The 17905-nt window shown below is 43.1% G+C and overlaps 1 protein-coding gene across 1 annotated transcript; it reads left to right on the top strand.

Annotated features, from left to right (window-relative positions):
- Nucleotides 1-687: 687 nt before the first annotated feature.
- Nucleotides 688-17838, top strand: LOC311129038 (uncharacterized protein). The gene is made up of 3 exons (XM_084161294.1): nt 688-790; nt 1189-1442; nt 13722-17838. The coding sequence occupies exons 2-3, from the start codon at nt 1345-1347 to the stop codon at nt 14149-14151; spliced, it is 528 nt and encodes a 175-aa protein (XP_084017420.1). The 5' UTR covers nt 688-790; nt 1189-1344; the 3' UTR covers nt 14152-17838.
- The last annotated feature ends 67 nt before the right edge of the window (nt 17839-17905 follow it).

Here is a 17905-nt window from a genome sequence, read left to right as displayed (position 1 = left end):
CAAGGACCTCACCTCGCATATTAAAAGGTGGCATAGTACGACTACAGGAATGAGATGTTTCTGTGTATTTCCTCCACGTTACTAAATGTTTGTGGCATAATCAGGAGCAATCTGTCAAATAGCTTATGTATCAATAGCACATTGGGCAGTACTTAGAATGTGTAGCCATGGGTGTGTCCCTCCAACATTCAGAGGAATCTGAAAGAGAAGTATCTATTCTTATCCCTAAGGCTCACTTGGTGTTGAAGGCAAAGATAAGAGAGAGGGGAAGGGAGCGCGTGGAAAACACATGATAAAAGTCTAAGAAAAGCATTTTGAGAATATGCCACCATTTGTTTGTATGACATATACTATGGCAATTGTTAATAACACAACATTTGTATCAATGGTCAGTTAAGGATTAGTATGGATATGTCTTAAAATCTATCTTAAATATGAAAATCTATAACTAACAGAACACACATTGAACTTGTTCTCTTGGAAGTTCTTGGAAGGTCTTTGACCAGTCAAGCACCATCATCATTTTGGCATGTCAGTTGGCATTTGACACCAAAACCTACAACAGCAAACTTGTAATGTCACACTTCAACAGACACACATCCGACAATTGACGGAGCCTATCAGGTGCACCGTGCGGAATGAGTCCCGCCCACTCAATATTTATACGCACAATGTCATCTCGCGTTCAGCTTCAGAAGTTGAGTCTGAGAACTTCATCTTGACCAACACTTGTTAGATCCGTGGGAAAATACTTTGAACTACGAGAATATTGCTGAAAATCCTCATATACGTAAGATAATACTCACATTAATGAAATGTACTATTTCAACGAGTTATTACAGTTATAATTTGAAATGCTATATAATTTTTATGTAAAATATGAAAAATGCGTGTAGCTGGAAATATTTTTTATACCTTTTCTTTAGTGCTTGAGGTTTCTTTATGCATAGCTTTTAATTGGCCACACATAAAGTGGTTCGTGCACTTTGTATGCACTATTGAAATTATTAGGCTACTGAATAGTGAGTGAATAATGCACTTGCAGGTGTAGAACAGGCACTCTTGAATATTTATTGCAAAATAACTGTATTTCTTGCATATTTTGATAACATATCCTAATCAATATCCTGATCAAATTAGACAATTGATTTACTTTTCTCTACTTTTTTTATTCTCTGTTTATCACAGGATTACTTGACTGTCTCACGCATTGTTGCCTGGATATCAGTACTAGCCTAAATACCAAAACCTTTTGGAATTTTTCTTCACCGGGAGTTGAACATCGTCCAGGTGGTTTGGGAACCCCCTCCTTCCCAGGGGGTGTGCGTGAGAACTCGTCCCGAGATGCGTTCGCTTCTGCCGGTTGCTGTGTATTGCATCAGCCTACTCTCCCTCCAGCAGCTCCTGGCTCTCCCGGTCGCAGACCGTCTGGAGAGAAACAGGTAAGAAGAAAGACATTACATCACTTTCCTATATTGAACGTGCGTTCCAGTTCCTTCTCATTCACTTTCTAAGAGTAATCCTTTCAGGATGTGATGATTATTGAACAGAAATGCTCTTGTGGAGGGCACAATGGACATATGAAAGCGCATGCAATTTCAAGAGGAAATCTAGAGGCCTAATTCAAATATAGGCTACATGTAGTCTTATTTTATTCAAGGATTCGGAATATACAGCGATGGGTGAGATGCATTATTATGATATTGTCTATTCTCGAATGTCCAACGACTTTGCCGATGTTTGGTGAATTGACGTGCGCCTTTTTTTTAGCCTACTGTTTTTTTAAGTCACACTGTCAAACCACAAACCCGTTGAACCACTTATTATATAATGTTGAGGTTAACGCATTAAAGTACGCTGAAGTTTTTGTTCAGTCAGGTGTTGTGTCGGGGAGATAACGGATAGAGAGTAGTAACGGTTAGAGAGTGGTGCTAGCCGGCAAGGTCAGAGAGAGACAGACGTGATACACTGAACGTGCGTTCCCGCTCAGATAACCTGGGGGCTCTGTAGTTATGATATGACCATGTGAAAACGTTTGAGGGGAATCCGTGTTTTTAGAATGGATTGAGAGTTCATCCATGCGCGCTTTGCGCAGTCTCTGGTTTGCACTGCTCTATCCATTGGGCTAGGTCTGTTATGGGATTTAAACACTTATATTGACTTAAAGTTCATGATAATGTAGGCTAAAGAGCACTATCTTATCCATGATCTCTATGTTGGAAAATGGGCACCATGATGAAATTACGCATTTATTCCATCTGCATAATAAAGTGTACTCTTCAGAATTTATGTTCTTATATGATGCAATTGAATTTAGTCAAAAAACTCAAAACGTAGTTAATGGGACAGAGGACAATACGACTGTCATTGCATCATATTGTTTCACACTGCGCTACAAACCCAAACTGATGCGCAGGTTAGACGCGTTATTACACACTGTTATGTATTTTATTGAAATATTACCCATGAAGATAAACGTTACATCCAATCTGGCACTATTCATGAAATACTTCCGTACAGTTCGTTATAGGTCCCTAAACAAAAGTGATAGCTACTTGCGTCAGTGTTCAAGGGTAAGGTTAATTGCGCCAAACTAATATACTATCCCCCTAATGTTCCATGTGATTTGATTATCTACTTTATCTGACTATATTTTGGAATGCAACAGATATATGGTTGTGTGTTTGTCTTACAAATTAGGTTTGGTTTTAGTAATTTGTTCAGGCAAATGTATGGTCCTGAAGTTAACAGTATGTTGTGTTAGGAATATGACCTCATGTGGGACATATGATAGCAGAGGTGGAAAAAACAGGCCCCCTCATGTTGACATTTGCTGAATTTCCCCCCGAAATTCCAGGCATTGGCTACTGTACTGTAATACTGTAATGAGTGGCACTTGTATTTTTCCACTCTGCTATTCTTCTGTGTGTGACATGGTAGTAAATCCCAAGATCACAGGGAATTGGTCAATAATACACACGAACACACACACACAATTTCCCATTTCCTATTTCATTGGGTGGGCAGACGTGCCTGTGCAAAGTGAAGGAGAAGTGAACCAGTGAAGACTCCAGTCTCTGGTATGTTTTAGTGCAGTGAGAACTAGAGCAGAGGGTAGAGTCAGTGTCTGCATGCCCTCTTCTGGTGGGAGACTGACAGGAACCTGGACCCTGTCAATGAGAGAAACCAATGAAAACAGATGATTGCCTTCACCCAGAGCCGTGCCTTTACATAGAAATCTGGGATGTTGAAAACTTTAAGAGGAACATTTTCATGTGTTAGTCATTTTTTGGGGCAAATGAAGTGAGGCACTTGGTTGTATCCAGATGTTCCTCTAATGTGGGTTAGCGCTGTAGGACACACTGACAGGTCCTAAAAAATGTCCATGAGTTGTGTTGTTGGCCTGGTAACTCAGACATGATCAACCAAGGGATCTGGAGATGATCATTTGTTGAGTCTTATTCATATTATTACTAGGTCAGTGACACTACTGTTAACTTGCTGTATATCTGCACTCAGACTCACCATTTTAGGGGCATCAACTTTCAACAGAAAAGTGATAAATGTCAAATTTTGCTGACATGCTTCCCTGAATGGACTGGTAAGTCTTTATGGTTTATAATTGAGGTTATTGACTTATGAGGATGTGGAAAAAGAGGGTTGTTTTTACCCTGCATGACGTAGATTGGATGGCAGGGCTGATTAGGGTGTGCCAGACAATAGTCTCCATATAAAGTGACCCTATTCTGACAGGAGAGCCCCTATGCTGGAGGTTCATACTTAACAATTTAACAGTTTAACCATCTCTGTCTACAGGTGTGTGTGTGTCTGCGCATCTGTGTGTGTGTGTGTGTTTCACAGAGCATAGACAAACACCTGCTGCTGAAATCAAATTGAAGCAAAGGGAAGCATGACTCAAACCCCTCTCTGTTTATGTCAGTCTGAGCTCCCAGCAGGGATGGGCTATTTCTGCTTCCCAATGGTTGTTATAACATTCATTTCCATTTAAAACAGTAGGGACAGAATTTGTGGGTAATGATGGATGGGATTGCGGTTGCAACAGTGCTCTCTATCAGTGTATTTGAGTGAACACAGCAGCGTTTCAAAAACAAACAGTTCAATAAGAGGGAGTCTGTTTGTCCTTTCCAAGCTGTGGTTGTGTGAGGGGTTATCGTTCCTCGTAATCCCCTCTGGATGTTCCCTTGGTGATGGAAGGGAGATTCATAATGTCCTCCCTCTATTTCCTCACTCTCTCTCCAATTCTGGTGTCTCTCTTCTCTCTCCCTCTCTAATGCTGGTTTCTCTCTCTAATGCTGGTTTCTCTCTCCCTCTCTAAGGCTGGTTTCTCTCTCTCTCTAATGCTAGTTTCTCTCTCCCTCTCTAAGGATGGTTTCTCTCTCCCTCTCTAATGCTGGTTTCTCTCTCCCTCTCTAAGGCTGGTTTCTCTCTCTCTCTAATGCTAGTTTCTCTCTCCCTCTCTAATGCTGGTTTCTCTCTCCCTCTCTAATGCTGGTTTCTCTCTCTATCTCTAATGCTGGTTTATCTCTCCCTCTCTAATGCTGGTTTCTCTCTCTCTCCCTCTCTAATGCTGGTGTCTCTCTCCCTCTCTAATGCTGGTGTCTCTCTCCCTCTCTAATGGTGGTGTCTCTCTCCCTCTCTAATGCTGGTGTCTCTCTTCCTCTCTAATGCTGGTTTCTCTCTCCCTCTCTAATACTGGTTTCTCTCTCCCTCTCTAATGCTGATTTCTCTCTCTCTCTCAAATGCTGGTGTCTCTCATTCTCGAATGCTGGTGTCTCTCTCCCTCTCTAATGCTGGTGTCTCTCTCTCTCTCTAAGGCTGGTTTCTCTCTCTCTCTAATGCTAGTTTCTCTCTCCCTCTCTAAGGCTGGTTTCTCACTCCCTCTCTAATGCTGGTTTCTCTCTCCCACTCTAATGCTGGTTTCTCTCTCCCTCTCTAATGCTGGTTTCTCTCTCCCTCTCTAATGCTGGTTTCTCTCTCCCTCTCTAATGCTGTTGTCTCTCTCCCTCTCTAATGCTGGTGTCTCTCTCCCTCTCTAATGCTGGTGTCTTTCTCCCTCTCTAATGCTGGTGTCTCTCTCCCTCTCTAATGCTGGTGTCTCTCTCCCTCTCTAATGCTGGTGTCTCTCTCCCTCTCTAATGCTGGTGTCTCTCCCTCTCTAATGCTGGTGTCTCTTTCCCTCTCTAATGCTGGTGTCTCTTGCCCTCTCTAATGCTGGTGTCTCTCTCCCTCTCTAATGCTGGTGTCTCTCTCCCTCTCTAATGCTGGTGTCTCTCTCCCTCTCTAATGCTGGTGTCTCTCTCTCTAATGATGGTTTCTCTCTCTCTCTCTAATGCGGGTCTCTCTCCCTCTCTAATGCTGGTTTCTCTCTCCCTCTCTAATGCTGGTGTCTCTCTCCCTCTCTAATGCTGGTGTCTCTCTCCCTCTCTAATGCTGGTGTCTCTCTCCCTCTGTAATGCTGGTGTCTCTCTCCCTCTCTAATGCTGGTGTCTGTCTCCCTCTCTAATGCTGGTGTCTGTCTCCCTCTCTAATGCTGGTGTCTCTCTCCCTCTCTAATGCTGGTGTCTCTCTCCCTCTCTAATGCTGGTGTCTCTCTCCCTCTCTAATGCTGGTGTCTCTCTCCCTCTCTAATGCTGGTGTCTCTCTCCCTCTCTAATGCTGGTGTCTCTTGCCCTCTCTAATGCTGGTGTCTCTCTCCCTCCTCTAATGCTGGTGTCTCTCTCCCTCTCTAATGCTGGTGTCTCTCTCCCTCTCTAATGCTGGTGTCTCTCCCTCTCAAATGCTGGTGTCTCTCTCCCTCTCTAATGCTGGTTTCTCTCTCTGCCTTCTTCCCTCCTTTTATCTATTTATTTACTCAGTAAATGTCCCACTTTTTCTTCCCTCCAAACCAAACGGTCTGTTCTTCCCATCACACATGATGATCCCATCACAGGCTAATAACAATAACACAGGCCTCATTGCTCCGACTCTCATTCCCCTTTTCAGACTGAGGTGTGATGTCCTGATCATGGACGGCCCGCGGGCCTTGTGTTTTGACACCCCTGCTCTAGGCCATTCACAATACAAACTATACCCTTATAATACGCCATTTAGCAGACGCTTTTATCCAAAGTGACTTACAGTCATGCGTGCATACATTTCGAACCCACTACCTTGGCGTTACAAGCGCCGTGCTCTACCAGCTGAGCTACAGAGGACCTTCATTTTACATACAGTAACAACTTGAGAGAAAATAGTTGAAGGTCAGAGCCAAACCACAAGTTAAATATGGCTTTAGAGATGAAGCAGCTTTACATTGTGGATTCCAGTAGTGGGATGCAGGGTGCCCCAGAGAGAGGCGTGTTACTGCACTTGTTGCCGTGATGACCCTCACTGCTTCCACACAGTCTGGGTCAGAGGTCAACGACATGATATGACATGTCAGACATCCCAGACAGGATGCACGCATCACAGTTTGTGTATTGAGAGTTTGTGTATTGAGCGTGTGGAAGTGTAAAGTGTATTATTTTTAGAAAGATGGACTGTGTATGTGTAGCCTCCTGGTCTGGCCATGTGTATTTGAGTCTGTGTGTATTTGAGTCTGTGTGTATTTGAGTCTGTGTGTATTGTGGGCATGAGTTTGCTCAGGATCCTTACTGGACAGAAAACCCCCAATGATTTTCCCGTCTGTCCATCCTCCTCCTAAATCATTAACTCCTTCTGTCTCCCCATATGGGACCAGCATCAGGGCCAGGACCCTTGCCTGCAATTCAGATGTCAACACCCATCCATAGTCCAAACACAATATTTACCCCAGAAACAGGCACATTGCATCATCATCCACCACCCAGAGGACATACTGTTGTCTTCTGAGGAATATATCAGATGCTCTTTGCATCCATTAGATGGTGATAGATTTTATAACTCTATATACAGTAACTTTATATAGATTTATAGACGTTTATACAATATCAAAGACACAACATGAACATTACCTTGACTAATATGGCTCATAAATACCTAAACTTTACGTGAGTTATCTCTTATATGTACTTGTAATACACTTTGCATGCTTCACGGTCTGATATAACCGCGTAGATCGCTATGTGAGAGGCAGTATGTATGGCTCTGAGGTTAGACCTCTGCTCTGAGGACGTATGGCTGCTCTGATGTGGGCCACACTGTAAACAGAAGCCTGGACTGCCGATGTATGGAGATGTACTGTCTCCCTCTCTGTATCTACCACATAAACACTGCCATGCCCCTCCCTCTCTCTCTCCCACTCTCTCGCTCTCTCTCTTTCTCCTTCTCTCTCTCTGTGCTCCGTGGGGGTCATTGCGACCAGGCCTAAAGAGAAGAGAGAACTAGTCTCCCGCCAGGCAGCTCAGAATTCCACAGTGGATTAGTGTCTAAGACCTAAATTCCACATCCATGAAGAACATGCTTCCACTCTGCACTGAAAGCCTGAACATGGCGAAAGGCTTGTGTGTGTGTGTATGTATGTATGTTTGTATGTATGCATTAGGGTTGTCACGATGCCAGTATCGTGATACTACGATACCAGATTTTCCAATAAACAAATGTGACTCTAGGTGACAACATAATGCTGTTTGATTCTAATATTAGGACTGTTTTCCTCAAGAAATTAAATCTGCTTCGTGGTTTGTTTCCTTGCCACGATACTTCTGACTATCGCGATACTGGAATCGTGACAACCCTTGTACAGTATGTCTGTCTGTCTGTGTGTATACTGTAAGTGTTAAAGAAGTAACACAGGATAAAGGCAGAAGAATGAACACAGATGGAGCTCTGAGGTCTGAGGAGAGAAGGACTAAGCTCTTGTTTCATATTCTGTTGGTGGTTGAGAACAATTTAGGTGCTATACTAGCTAAGTACAGTCATTTGTAGCGTAGATGGATACCTACATTACCGATGGAGAGCAGGCCTCAATCAGGAGTCAGCACTGCAGCTGTGAGTGACTGCCTCAGTCCAATTGGAACGTGGAACTGCAACCACTGTGGGGTTTGAAGTCCGTCTCCCAATTCCTTAACCACTACACACTTAAGTCTCCTGCGGGGAACAAGAGAGAATAGAGAGAAAGTGATGAGTCTCCTTTCGGTTTCTGGATACGTGGCAGTCGTTCTTTCAAGCCATGGACTTTAGCAACTGTGTACACTTTCACCCAATCCAGTGCATGATGAGGAAAGTGCTAAATCACCCCTCTTAGCACGTACTTATCATCAACACAAGAGGTTATAAAAACACAAACGCATGGAGAACAAGCGGCAGCAATGGTTCATTCACAAATAAATCGCCTTTCGCTTATTTCTGTCTCCTTACTGAGAACACAATCTGTCCTCTGTTAGCTGCATGGGGCCTGGCGAGGATTATGTATGAATGTGCCACATTTACTGCTGATTACGACAGCCCATGGTAGGCCCCTGGGTATAAGCATGTATGAAGGGCCTGGTACTGGCCAAGGCTTACCCCTCTCTGAGGGGGCCTTACTGGGGCAGAGGAGGGCATCAGGCTGGGGCTGGTGGGACAATGGGCGATTCCACACCAGTGGGAGTATAACATATTTTTGGTATCTCAGATTGTTTTGACAATTCTCACATTGAAACTTCATTGGGGCAAGGATGTTTGAAATGCTTTTCACATTTGTATCACAAGCAATGTTTGAGAAAATCATGATGAAAGTAGCCATTTTAGGCCCTTTTTAGACCTATACATGCCTCCTATAAGACCCTATGATCCAAGAACCGTACATGATACAGACAACATCTTGGTGTCATTATACTCCTTATAGTGTTCTCTAAAATATGGGGTATATCTTGATTCTGAAATAAAAAATGTCACATTAATTTATTCAACATTAAAATATGAATATGAATAGCTCAAAACTACCCTTTTGGATTTTTTTCATTTAAAGACATTGTTTGGAACAATATACTCTATAAGTGAATAACATTTCCAGTGTGGGCTCTCTGCTCATTCTGAAGGTACGATCAATTTTATGAGCACCACCAACACAGTGAATGGGAAAATGGATTCAAAGGGAACTCCCTCTGCTGGTGACTTGCTGAATGTGCAATCCTAAAGGAGGGCTGTAATTGGTTAATGACCTATCAGGTAAATTTATATGTATAAAATGGGTAATATCATTAAAAGTACCAGAGAGCCCACTCTGGAAATGTTACGTGTTTGAAGAGAATGTCTAAAAAGGATAGTTTTGAGATTAATATTAATATTTGTAATGTTGAATAAATGAATGTCAAAATGTGTATTTCAGAGAGAACACTATAAGGAGTATAATGACATCAATATGTTGTCTGTACTATGAACAGTTCACAGATCATAGGGTCTTACAGGAGGCATGTATACTAAAAAGGGTATAAAATGGCCAATTTCATCATGATTTTCAAAAAAATGGCTTGTGATAGAAATGTTACAAACATGTTAAACATTCTTCCTCCCAATCAAATGTATATGTGAGAATTGCCAGAACAATCTGAGATACCTAATTGCTCCTGGAAGTAACTCTGGATAAGAGCGTCCGCTAAATGAATAAAATGTAAATGTAAATACCACAAAAAAAATCTGCTCCCGCTGGCGTGGAATCACCCTATTGTTGTGGTTCCACTGGTGGGTCTCAGTTGTGATTCCAGACCTTAACCTCAGTCTAAACTGTGGGAGTAATACGAAAGAATAACCCCACACTGCAGCACAAAGGAGTTGGGATCATCTTACCCTTTTATCGAACCCTCAAATCCCTCCTCCCTCCGCCCCTTCCCCGGCTAAGTGACTTTTAGCTTAATGCCCTCTGATGAAAATGTGACTTTTACAGAACAAGTAGGTGGATTTGTTACCAATATATTTAAAAAAAATAATCTTCCACATATCAGATGGTGCTCAAAACAAATGTTGAGTGAGTGAATGTTTCCAAGAATGTGTAGCTCTGATATCTTTGATCCCCTGCCAATCACAAAGACCTCCATTACTGTCAATTTGCAGGATTACTTTCTCAATAGCCAAATTAGACGGGCTGTCAGATCAGATGTGATCCAGTGAGAGAGTTCCCACGTTGGGCCGGCCTACAGTACATGGTGCTGTTGCCTTCTCCTGGCTGTGGGCTAGAGCACGGTGGCCAAAAGGCTTATTGTGGGATCAGAAGAACATCCCAACGAAACTGGAGAGGAGCATGTGCACTGGGCACACTCACAGTCACACCTCCGGTCCAAAGTCTTTGGCCAAAACGCTCCCCTCAGATCCATCCGATCTCTCTGGAACAGACACATACAAATGAGTCCTGGCTGTACCTAGGGACAAAACAGACAAGTTCACATTTGCTTGTGAAGCCATTATATAAAAGTCTAAGGGCATCAGCGTCAGGTGAAGGTAAAGCGGTCAGGTCAGAGGGTGTAACAGAGAAGAGAGGAGGACAAAAGGACATGGGAAGAACTCGCTGGGTGGGAGGCGAACCCCACAGAAACCCAAACACGTTTAACCTCCTTTAAACAGCAGACTCGCTCTTTCTTTCTTTTTTCTCCTTCTCCGCCTCCCTCCAGTTACTAATTCGCCAAGAAAATTATTTTTTAACTACATCACAGGGTCTTTATGGCTGTCTGCCAGCCCAGAATAGCCTGACTAGCGAAGCGGCCATCGTCTGACTGCGTTGGGTCGGGCTCGGGGTGACATGGTGTGTTATGGGAGATTCCAGTGCTGAGTGAGCCACAAAGTCCACTACTGCTCCACCAGGGGTGGATGAGGGCATGTTAAATGGGCATTAAAACACACACAAAGACACACACAAACAAACGACTTGGTCGATGGGGTGGATTGGGACTGACACAATGTCTTAGAGCGGCAGGGAGACTAGAGTTTTGCAAGGTCAAACATTTGTTGACGTGCCCTTGAGCAAGGCACTTAACCCTAATTTGCTCCAGGGGTACCATACTACTATGGCTGACCCTGTAAAACAACACATTTGACTGCACCTATCCGGTGTACAGTAAAACATATATCAATTGTTTTTTACAGATGTGAAGCTGGGTACAGCACACCCACTGGGCACAGATCTATTCCACTTTGGTTCAACGTCATTTCATTGAATTGATGTGGATACAACGTTGATTCAACCAGTGTGTGCCCAGTGGGCATTGTTTGGCACTGGCAGTCTGCACACCGCATCAGACCTGTTTTTGTCCCCTGATCCAGGGGTTAAATGAAGCTGTTCTGTAGCGGTTTCACCTTTCTTTTGTTTATTCACCATCTCTTCTTTCCTAACGGATTAAGTTTCTTCCTTCCTCATGTGTGAGAAACACATTTTCCACCATGGATTCGAAACACAAAAGAAGAATGAGCCTGTACAGAAGATTGTATTTCAGCCTTTTTGTGTAAAGAAAGGTCAACTAAATAAAAATGTACTGTAATGAATATAGACTATCCAAATCTATATAACAACCACATTGCAGTATTTATGCGGTATATAAATGTAGCTTTTTCGACGCAGTCAAATACAATTTGTGCCTGTCTGGCAGCCTGGTGTTTGGCACAGAAGGTGGGTGTGACTTTGCATTGCCATGGCAACAGGACAGAGCTGAATGACTAGGTGCTCCTGGAAATAGTGCTCCCTCTGTACTACCACAGTGGTTACCAGTGACACCCACCTTCACCAGGCACCAGGGCCCTGCCCTGTACGGGCAAACAGGCTGGATGGCAGGGAGACACAGGTGGTGACAAAGCTCTTTCAGTGTTTTCTTTGTGGTGGAACTGCTGGAATAGCATTATATTTTAGCTTGTAAAGTAGCTAGATTGGCTAGTTACATTGGGCTGCAAGCCCGCAACTCCCTTTGAGGTTAAATTGGTTGAACAAACCCATACAGGCTCATTGTCATGTTTGTAGGGTATTTTCCAGAGAAGAATGTTTAACTTCAGAATTTTGACCACGAACAACATGTTAGGCAGCTTCATACATTTACATTACATTTACGTCATTTAGCAGACGCTCTTATCCAGAGCGACTTACAACACCACCCTGCATACCCTGCTGACTTGCCTCTGAAGCTAAGCAGGGTTGGTCCCTGGATGGGAGACCAGATGCTGCTGGAAGTGGTGTTGGAGGGCCAGTAGGAGGCACTCTTTCCTCTGGTCAAAAAAAATATTCCAATGCCCCAGGGCAGTATTTGGGGACATTGCCCTGTGTAGGGTGCTGGCTTTTGGATGGGACATTAAACAGGTCACCTGACTCTTTGTGGTCACTAAAGATCCCATGTCACTTATCGTAAGAGTAGGGGTGTTAACCCTGGTGTCCTGGCTAAATTCCCAATCTGGCCGTCATACCATCATGGCCACCTAATCATCACCAGCTTCCAATTGGCTCATTCATCCCCCCTCCTCTCCCCTGTCACTATTCCCCAGATCGTTGATGTAAATGAGAATGTGTTCTCAGTCAACTTACCTGGTAAAAGAAGGAATAAATAAAGGCAAGAGCCTGGCCAAGGCACTGAACACATGAACTAAGAGACCGTCTTTAGGAGGCAGAGAAGGTTTTGGAACCCTGTTCATTAATATGGCCACTTCTCACTGTGTCTGTACAGAGATTGGTTGGTTACCACTGGCATAGTGGCATTCTATAGTAGGCCTACCCTGTTATTTCTCACATTCCAGTCAGCGTTTCACAAGGAGAACGCTGCTCTTTTTATAATTACGCTGTATGCCAACTATCATTACTGCTTCTCCTAAAGAGCAGTTGGAAGCCGGTCAGAACCTGATGCTGTGGAAATGTTTCTATGCTCTTTAAAATAGAGAAAGTATACAAAAGGGACATTTTCTCTTCCTTGTTCTAACTTTATCATGGGAGGACATTTAGCACACAAAGGTCATACTTAATACTTCAAAGAATTGAGGCTTGATATACCTACACCCACTGGCGCCATTTTGAGAATCGAATTCCCTGACTCACTGCGGCCAGTGCTTGGCCAATATGACTTCCGCCAGGTGCATGAGCCTCTACCTCTTTAGAGCATCTGTAACGAACTAAGACACAGAGACACAAATTAGAGCCCTCTGAGCAAACACACCCACAACTGTTCAGAGAAAAGCATCCCCAGTGCCAAGTTTAAGTTGAGCAGCCGGTGTCATCGTCAAAAAGAGAACAGATGGCAGGGTCTCCTCATTCTCAGCACTAAAGCCAGAGTCAATCTGAGCTGTGTTTGCTAAACATGTTCCTGAAACTTAGTGATGCCTCCGTCCTGTGGACACTGGCCACAGCTTGCTCTGTACATTAGCCTTCCCTCTCTTGAGTGGGTAGTCAGTAAATCTCCTGAGCCACTCTGTCTGTTTGCTTTCGCTAAGGTGGACATGGAGTCTCAATAGTTGTGACGTCCAGTATGTTACCATGTAATAAATGGGCAGCAGCCAGGTCCCCATGCTGTTTTGTTCCTGTGCTGAAAGGCCATTAGTCTTCTCAAATGCAATAAGACAGGATGGTGACACATCAACACTCACCATGCCCATTCCATGTGGGTAACGTTTACTGTCAGTGTGTGTCGACATAAAATGCTGTTGGAAGTGTGCTTAACAACAGTCTGATAACAACTAGGCCAGTTCTAAAATTAGTTCTCTGATTCAATGGTCAGCATTGACCCACAGTGGAAATATACAGACATCAATCTTGACGTATCAATATCTGAACTTTGTCTTATTTTTTCCTGTGTTCCCAGGTTGGAGCTGCTTAAGAAGCTTCATGCGCTGAGAGAGGAGGAGATCTTCACTCCAAAAACTGGCACCAAACTCGCCAGCCCAACAGACTCCAGCCCTTCATCAGACCTCCAGCCCTCCATCAAATGGCTATCTGGCTACCTCCTCAGAGACACACCACCCACTGTCATGAACACAGCCCATCTTGAAGCTATGGTATGGGCGAGGGGTGAGGAAGGCGTGGAGCCCCAACGGACGGGGTCAAGAGGTCGTCGTCATGCCCACTCAGGGTTGCGGGGGGGTCCCCACCGCCCACAGCTGATGAGAGTGGGGTGCGCCCTGGGAACCTGCCAGGTTCAGAACCTCAGCCACCGGCTCTATCAGCTGATTGGCCAGAGCGGACGGGAAGACTCCTCCCCCATTAACCCCCGGAGTCCGCATAGTTACGGATGAGCAACGGACGGATACTTTTCTCTCTCTTCTCTGAAAACATAAACACCCCAGCAAACCTATATCTATAGACATGTATCTCTATTTTACGTATCACAGATAGCCTTTGCATTAATGTTAGATGTAGTCCATAAATTTTTTAGATCCTGAAATGTCAATTTCTGTACTTTTTGAATGACATTTGCCTTACTCCTCTGTACGCCTCAAAAACGCATCATGCTGTTTAAGTAGAAGGAATCTGACATGAATGAAAGCCTCTTAGTCGACACTTCCCACCACCAACCACCCCTGGGAACGAAACCTGTCACCCATAGATCCTCTGGACATTTGGGCCTCGTCAAAGTCTTTGTGTTTCTCCCGGCCTCCTGACTAGCCAAAGAGCTGCAAGGGGCTCAGTTTGACGTTCTAATCCTGTTAATGTAAGAATAAATGCCCCCGTCCACCGGTCTTTCTCCTTAACACAAGCCAGCGCAACTGGACGTGTCTGTATAATGCCTGATGACCTCCACAGCAGCAGTTAGCTCTGGCCCCATTGATCAAACACTTAAGCCTCTAATGTGGATTTCTACCAGGGCTAGGATCGGATCCCTGTCAGAGCGAATATATTCCTGAAGACCCGTCAAAACAACCCGATGAACCCTTTTACCCCAGAGCCCCCTAACACCCTAAACCCTGCCCCTTTAGATCTGCCAGGACAATTTGAGGGACCATGTTTGACATATCTGGGGTAAGCCTCTGATTTACAGACCACCAGCAACCATTTATGGGCAGACACAGACACTGACCTTACAGACAAGAACCTACTGTAAGTTCTCTGTCATCTGCAGCCAATGGTGTTCCCGACAGAAGCTGTCTGTGGTTCTGTGAAGGAGATGTTTCAGCAGACCACAGCCTTGACAGCCGCATTCAGCCATAATAGTCAAGTTCTGTTCAGCAGTGGCTGGATGGAGTTCTGCTTCTGGACTCGTCTAGTAGAGACTGTTTATAGAAAGAGAAAGAAGAGGGTCAACATTTCAATGACTCAGCTCCTATACAAGATGGAGGTTTTCAATGTTTTTATTATGAATCATTGTGGATCTATTTCAGCATTGAGATCTATTGGTTGGCTCGTGAACACAGTGAACACTCCTGCTGCCCTTATCCCAGGGGCTGAGTGTGAAATATTATCCCCTCCACCTGATTCTTAAGTTCTCCCTCTAAGTCTCGACTTTAAGTTTACAGCAATTTAATCAATCAGACCTAATCTCTTTAGTTGTACCGCCATGGTGGTGAGGCGGCAAACACACCAACTCTACCAGACTTAGGCCATCGTCTGCTGTATTTATAAACAAAAGAATCCTTGACCGTGCCTTGCCCAGGGGACCATATAATTACTAGCTAAACCATCACAACTTGCCAACCCAAACCCAAAATCTGCCACTAACAGTACTGCCTAGGAATATTGTCGTTATGAATAATAATCAGGTCAGTTATGAATACTTAGATCCTAAAAATGCTAGTAGTTTAGTGTGTATAAAACAACACTTTACGCTGTATGCTTGTAGTTTGTCAAATGAGTCTAAATTAGCACAGAGTCAACAGCAAAGTGCTCTGCTGTTACGTTGTGGCTTTGTAATGACAGACCACAGAGACCAAGTTAGGGAGACAGAGTGCCACATTTTAAATCTGTATACGAAATACCATAAAAAAATACATGTCCTGAGATCCCCTTTTTCCCTTGTTATAACTGTCTCTGAAATGGTGGGCGGATGCCCTCACTAAAAATAACTAAAAACAACCTCAACTCAGCAAGCATACAAAAAACTAGACCAACCTTCAAAAGGTGCAGAGTCTGTCGATCTGAAAAATCAAGCCACAACATTTCCATGACATAATGCCCATAACAATCATGCGGCCTGGCTCTTTGAAACACATAAAAATGTTTCATATTCTCAATGTCAGAGGATTAGAATAGTTGAAATAATCCTCAACGTTCAGACTATTAGTTTTCTAATATCTTTGATCTAAACTTTCTGATGTTGTTATTATTGCAGTTAGAAACCAGGTCAGCAATTAGTCATACATTCATGTATTTATGCTCACAACGACTATGTAACTATTAGGTTACTGTGTCATACTTATACAATCACAGGAGTACCCAAAATTAGCTTAGAGACTTTTAGGGTCCACGTTTTTACTGTTTTGTTTTGACCACAGCGTTGCCTCAATCAAATAATGATACAACTAATTAAGTTATAATTCTACAACGAATTAAGTTAGTTGGGCAAGTGGTTTAAATTCACCAAATATCTGACAATACTTGACAGTCATTTTCTTTTTTTGTGATCTACATACTATAATGTGCTGTTATATTCCTCTATCCATATTCCCCTTTCATTTTGTCTTGCTTCTTTTTGTGTTTTTGGACTGAATCATCTTAATCGAAAGTGGGACTTTAGTTTATTTTAGATTTCGCTCATTTAATCGTAAAATGATTCTCTGTCTCACTCTCTCTATCTCTCCATCTCTCCCTCTACCACTCTCTCTCTCCTATCTCAGTAATTATGGCGACGCCAGGTCGCAGGTCATAATCAGTGGTTCATTGGTTCTTTAAGTCTAATCTGTTCAAAGGCTTTGTGAAACACACATGCCATTCTCTGCTGTAATGGAGCTAATCAGTGTCTCGTGACAGTTCATTAAAAGGCTTTTCAAACGCTAAGAACCCTGGTGAATCTCTCAACTTTCTACCCACCACTGTCACAGGTGTGTGTTTGTGTCTGACCTGCCACATATAGTATCAGGAACCAACCTTGTGTTTGTTGGATTTTTGTTGTAGCCATTTTGTTTTTGCTATACTTTGTCTTTGTATTGTGAATCTTATGTGACGGTAATTACACGTCAGCGTTGTGTCACTGGCGGGTCCGTAACCTTTCCTAGCAGCATAGCTGAGTGTTTTGTTTGGGTAAACTTGCGTAGCACCAGATTATTTACGACCTTTGACCACTAATACCTCCCCTTGTGTGCTGCGAGAAACACTCTCCATCAGTCTTACATCAAAACTAACACTGCCATCGCCTGCCATTGTTAACTTAACCTACGTTGTAAAGAGATGCAGGAGTGTGTTGTGTGCTCTGAGTGGAAGTGCTCAAGTCTGTATGTGAGTGTGTATGTGTAGGTATGTGTAGGTACTTATAGTATAATCCTAACACATCACAATCCCAGTCTGTTTTTCCTCATTCAATATTTAATTATACTTAAGGTCAGAAGCCTATTTTAGGGTCACAGCAAACGGAGCAAAGCACTTTAAGGTTGTTAGTTCCTCACAACTTGAATTTCAAACGTTGCAATTATATTTTTTATGACAGATGAGAGTTTTATTGTATATATTGCATTTGATAAAGATCTGTATGAATGTCTTTGAAGAGTTGTCAGTGGAGTGGAGTGAAGATGATTGAAAATATCATGCGCACGTGTGCATATTATATATTATTAGTGGTACTATTTAAGAAAAGTAATGTATTTAAGTTATCTTTGTATGTTTATATATGTATGTCACCAAAGACACTATTTATCTCGTATTTTCCACGCTCCTAAAAAGTGACATTTTGTTAGGAAAAAAAATTAATCCTAATTGTAGTTAAATGTTCATGTCAGACAATGTATTTCATTCTCTGTAAAATAAAGAACTACACTGTAGTGAGATAAAGTCTAGTGTATGCCTCTAATTTGTGAAAGTGTGTGTGTGCGTGCGTGTGTATGCATGTTTACCTTCACGTGT

This window comes from Coregonus lavaretus (genome assembly GCF_964263955.1).
Source record: "Coregonus lavaretus genome assembly, chromosome: 5".
Taxonomy (NCBI): Eukaryota; Metazoa; Chordata; class Actinopteri; order Salmoniformes; family Salmonidae; genus Coregonus; species Coregonus lavaretus.
This window is presented reverse-complemented; position numbering and strand designations above follow the sequence as displayed.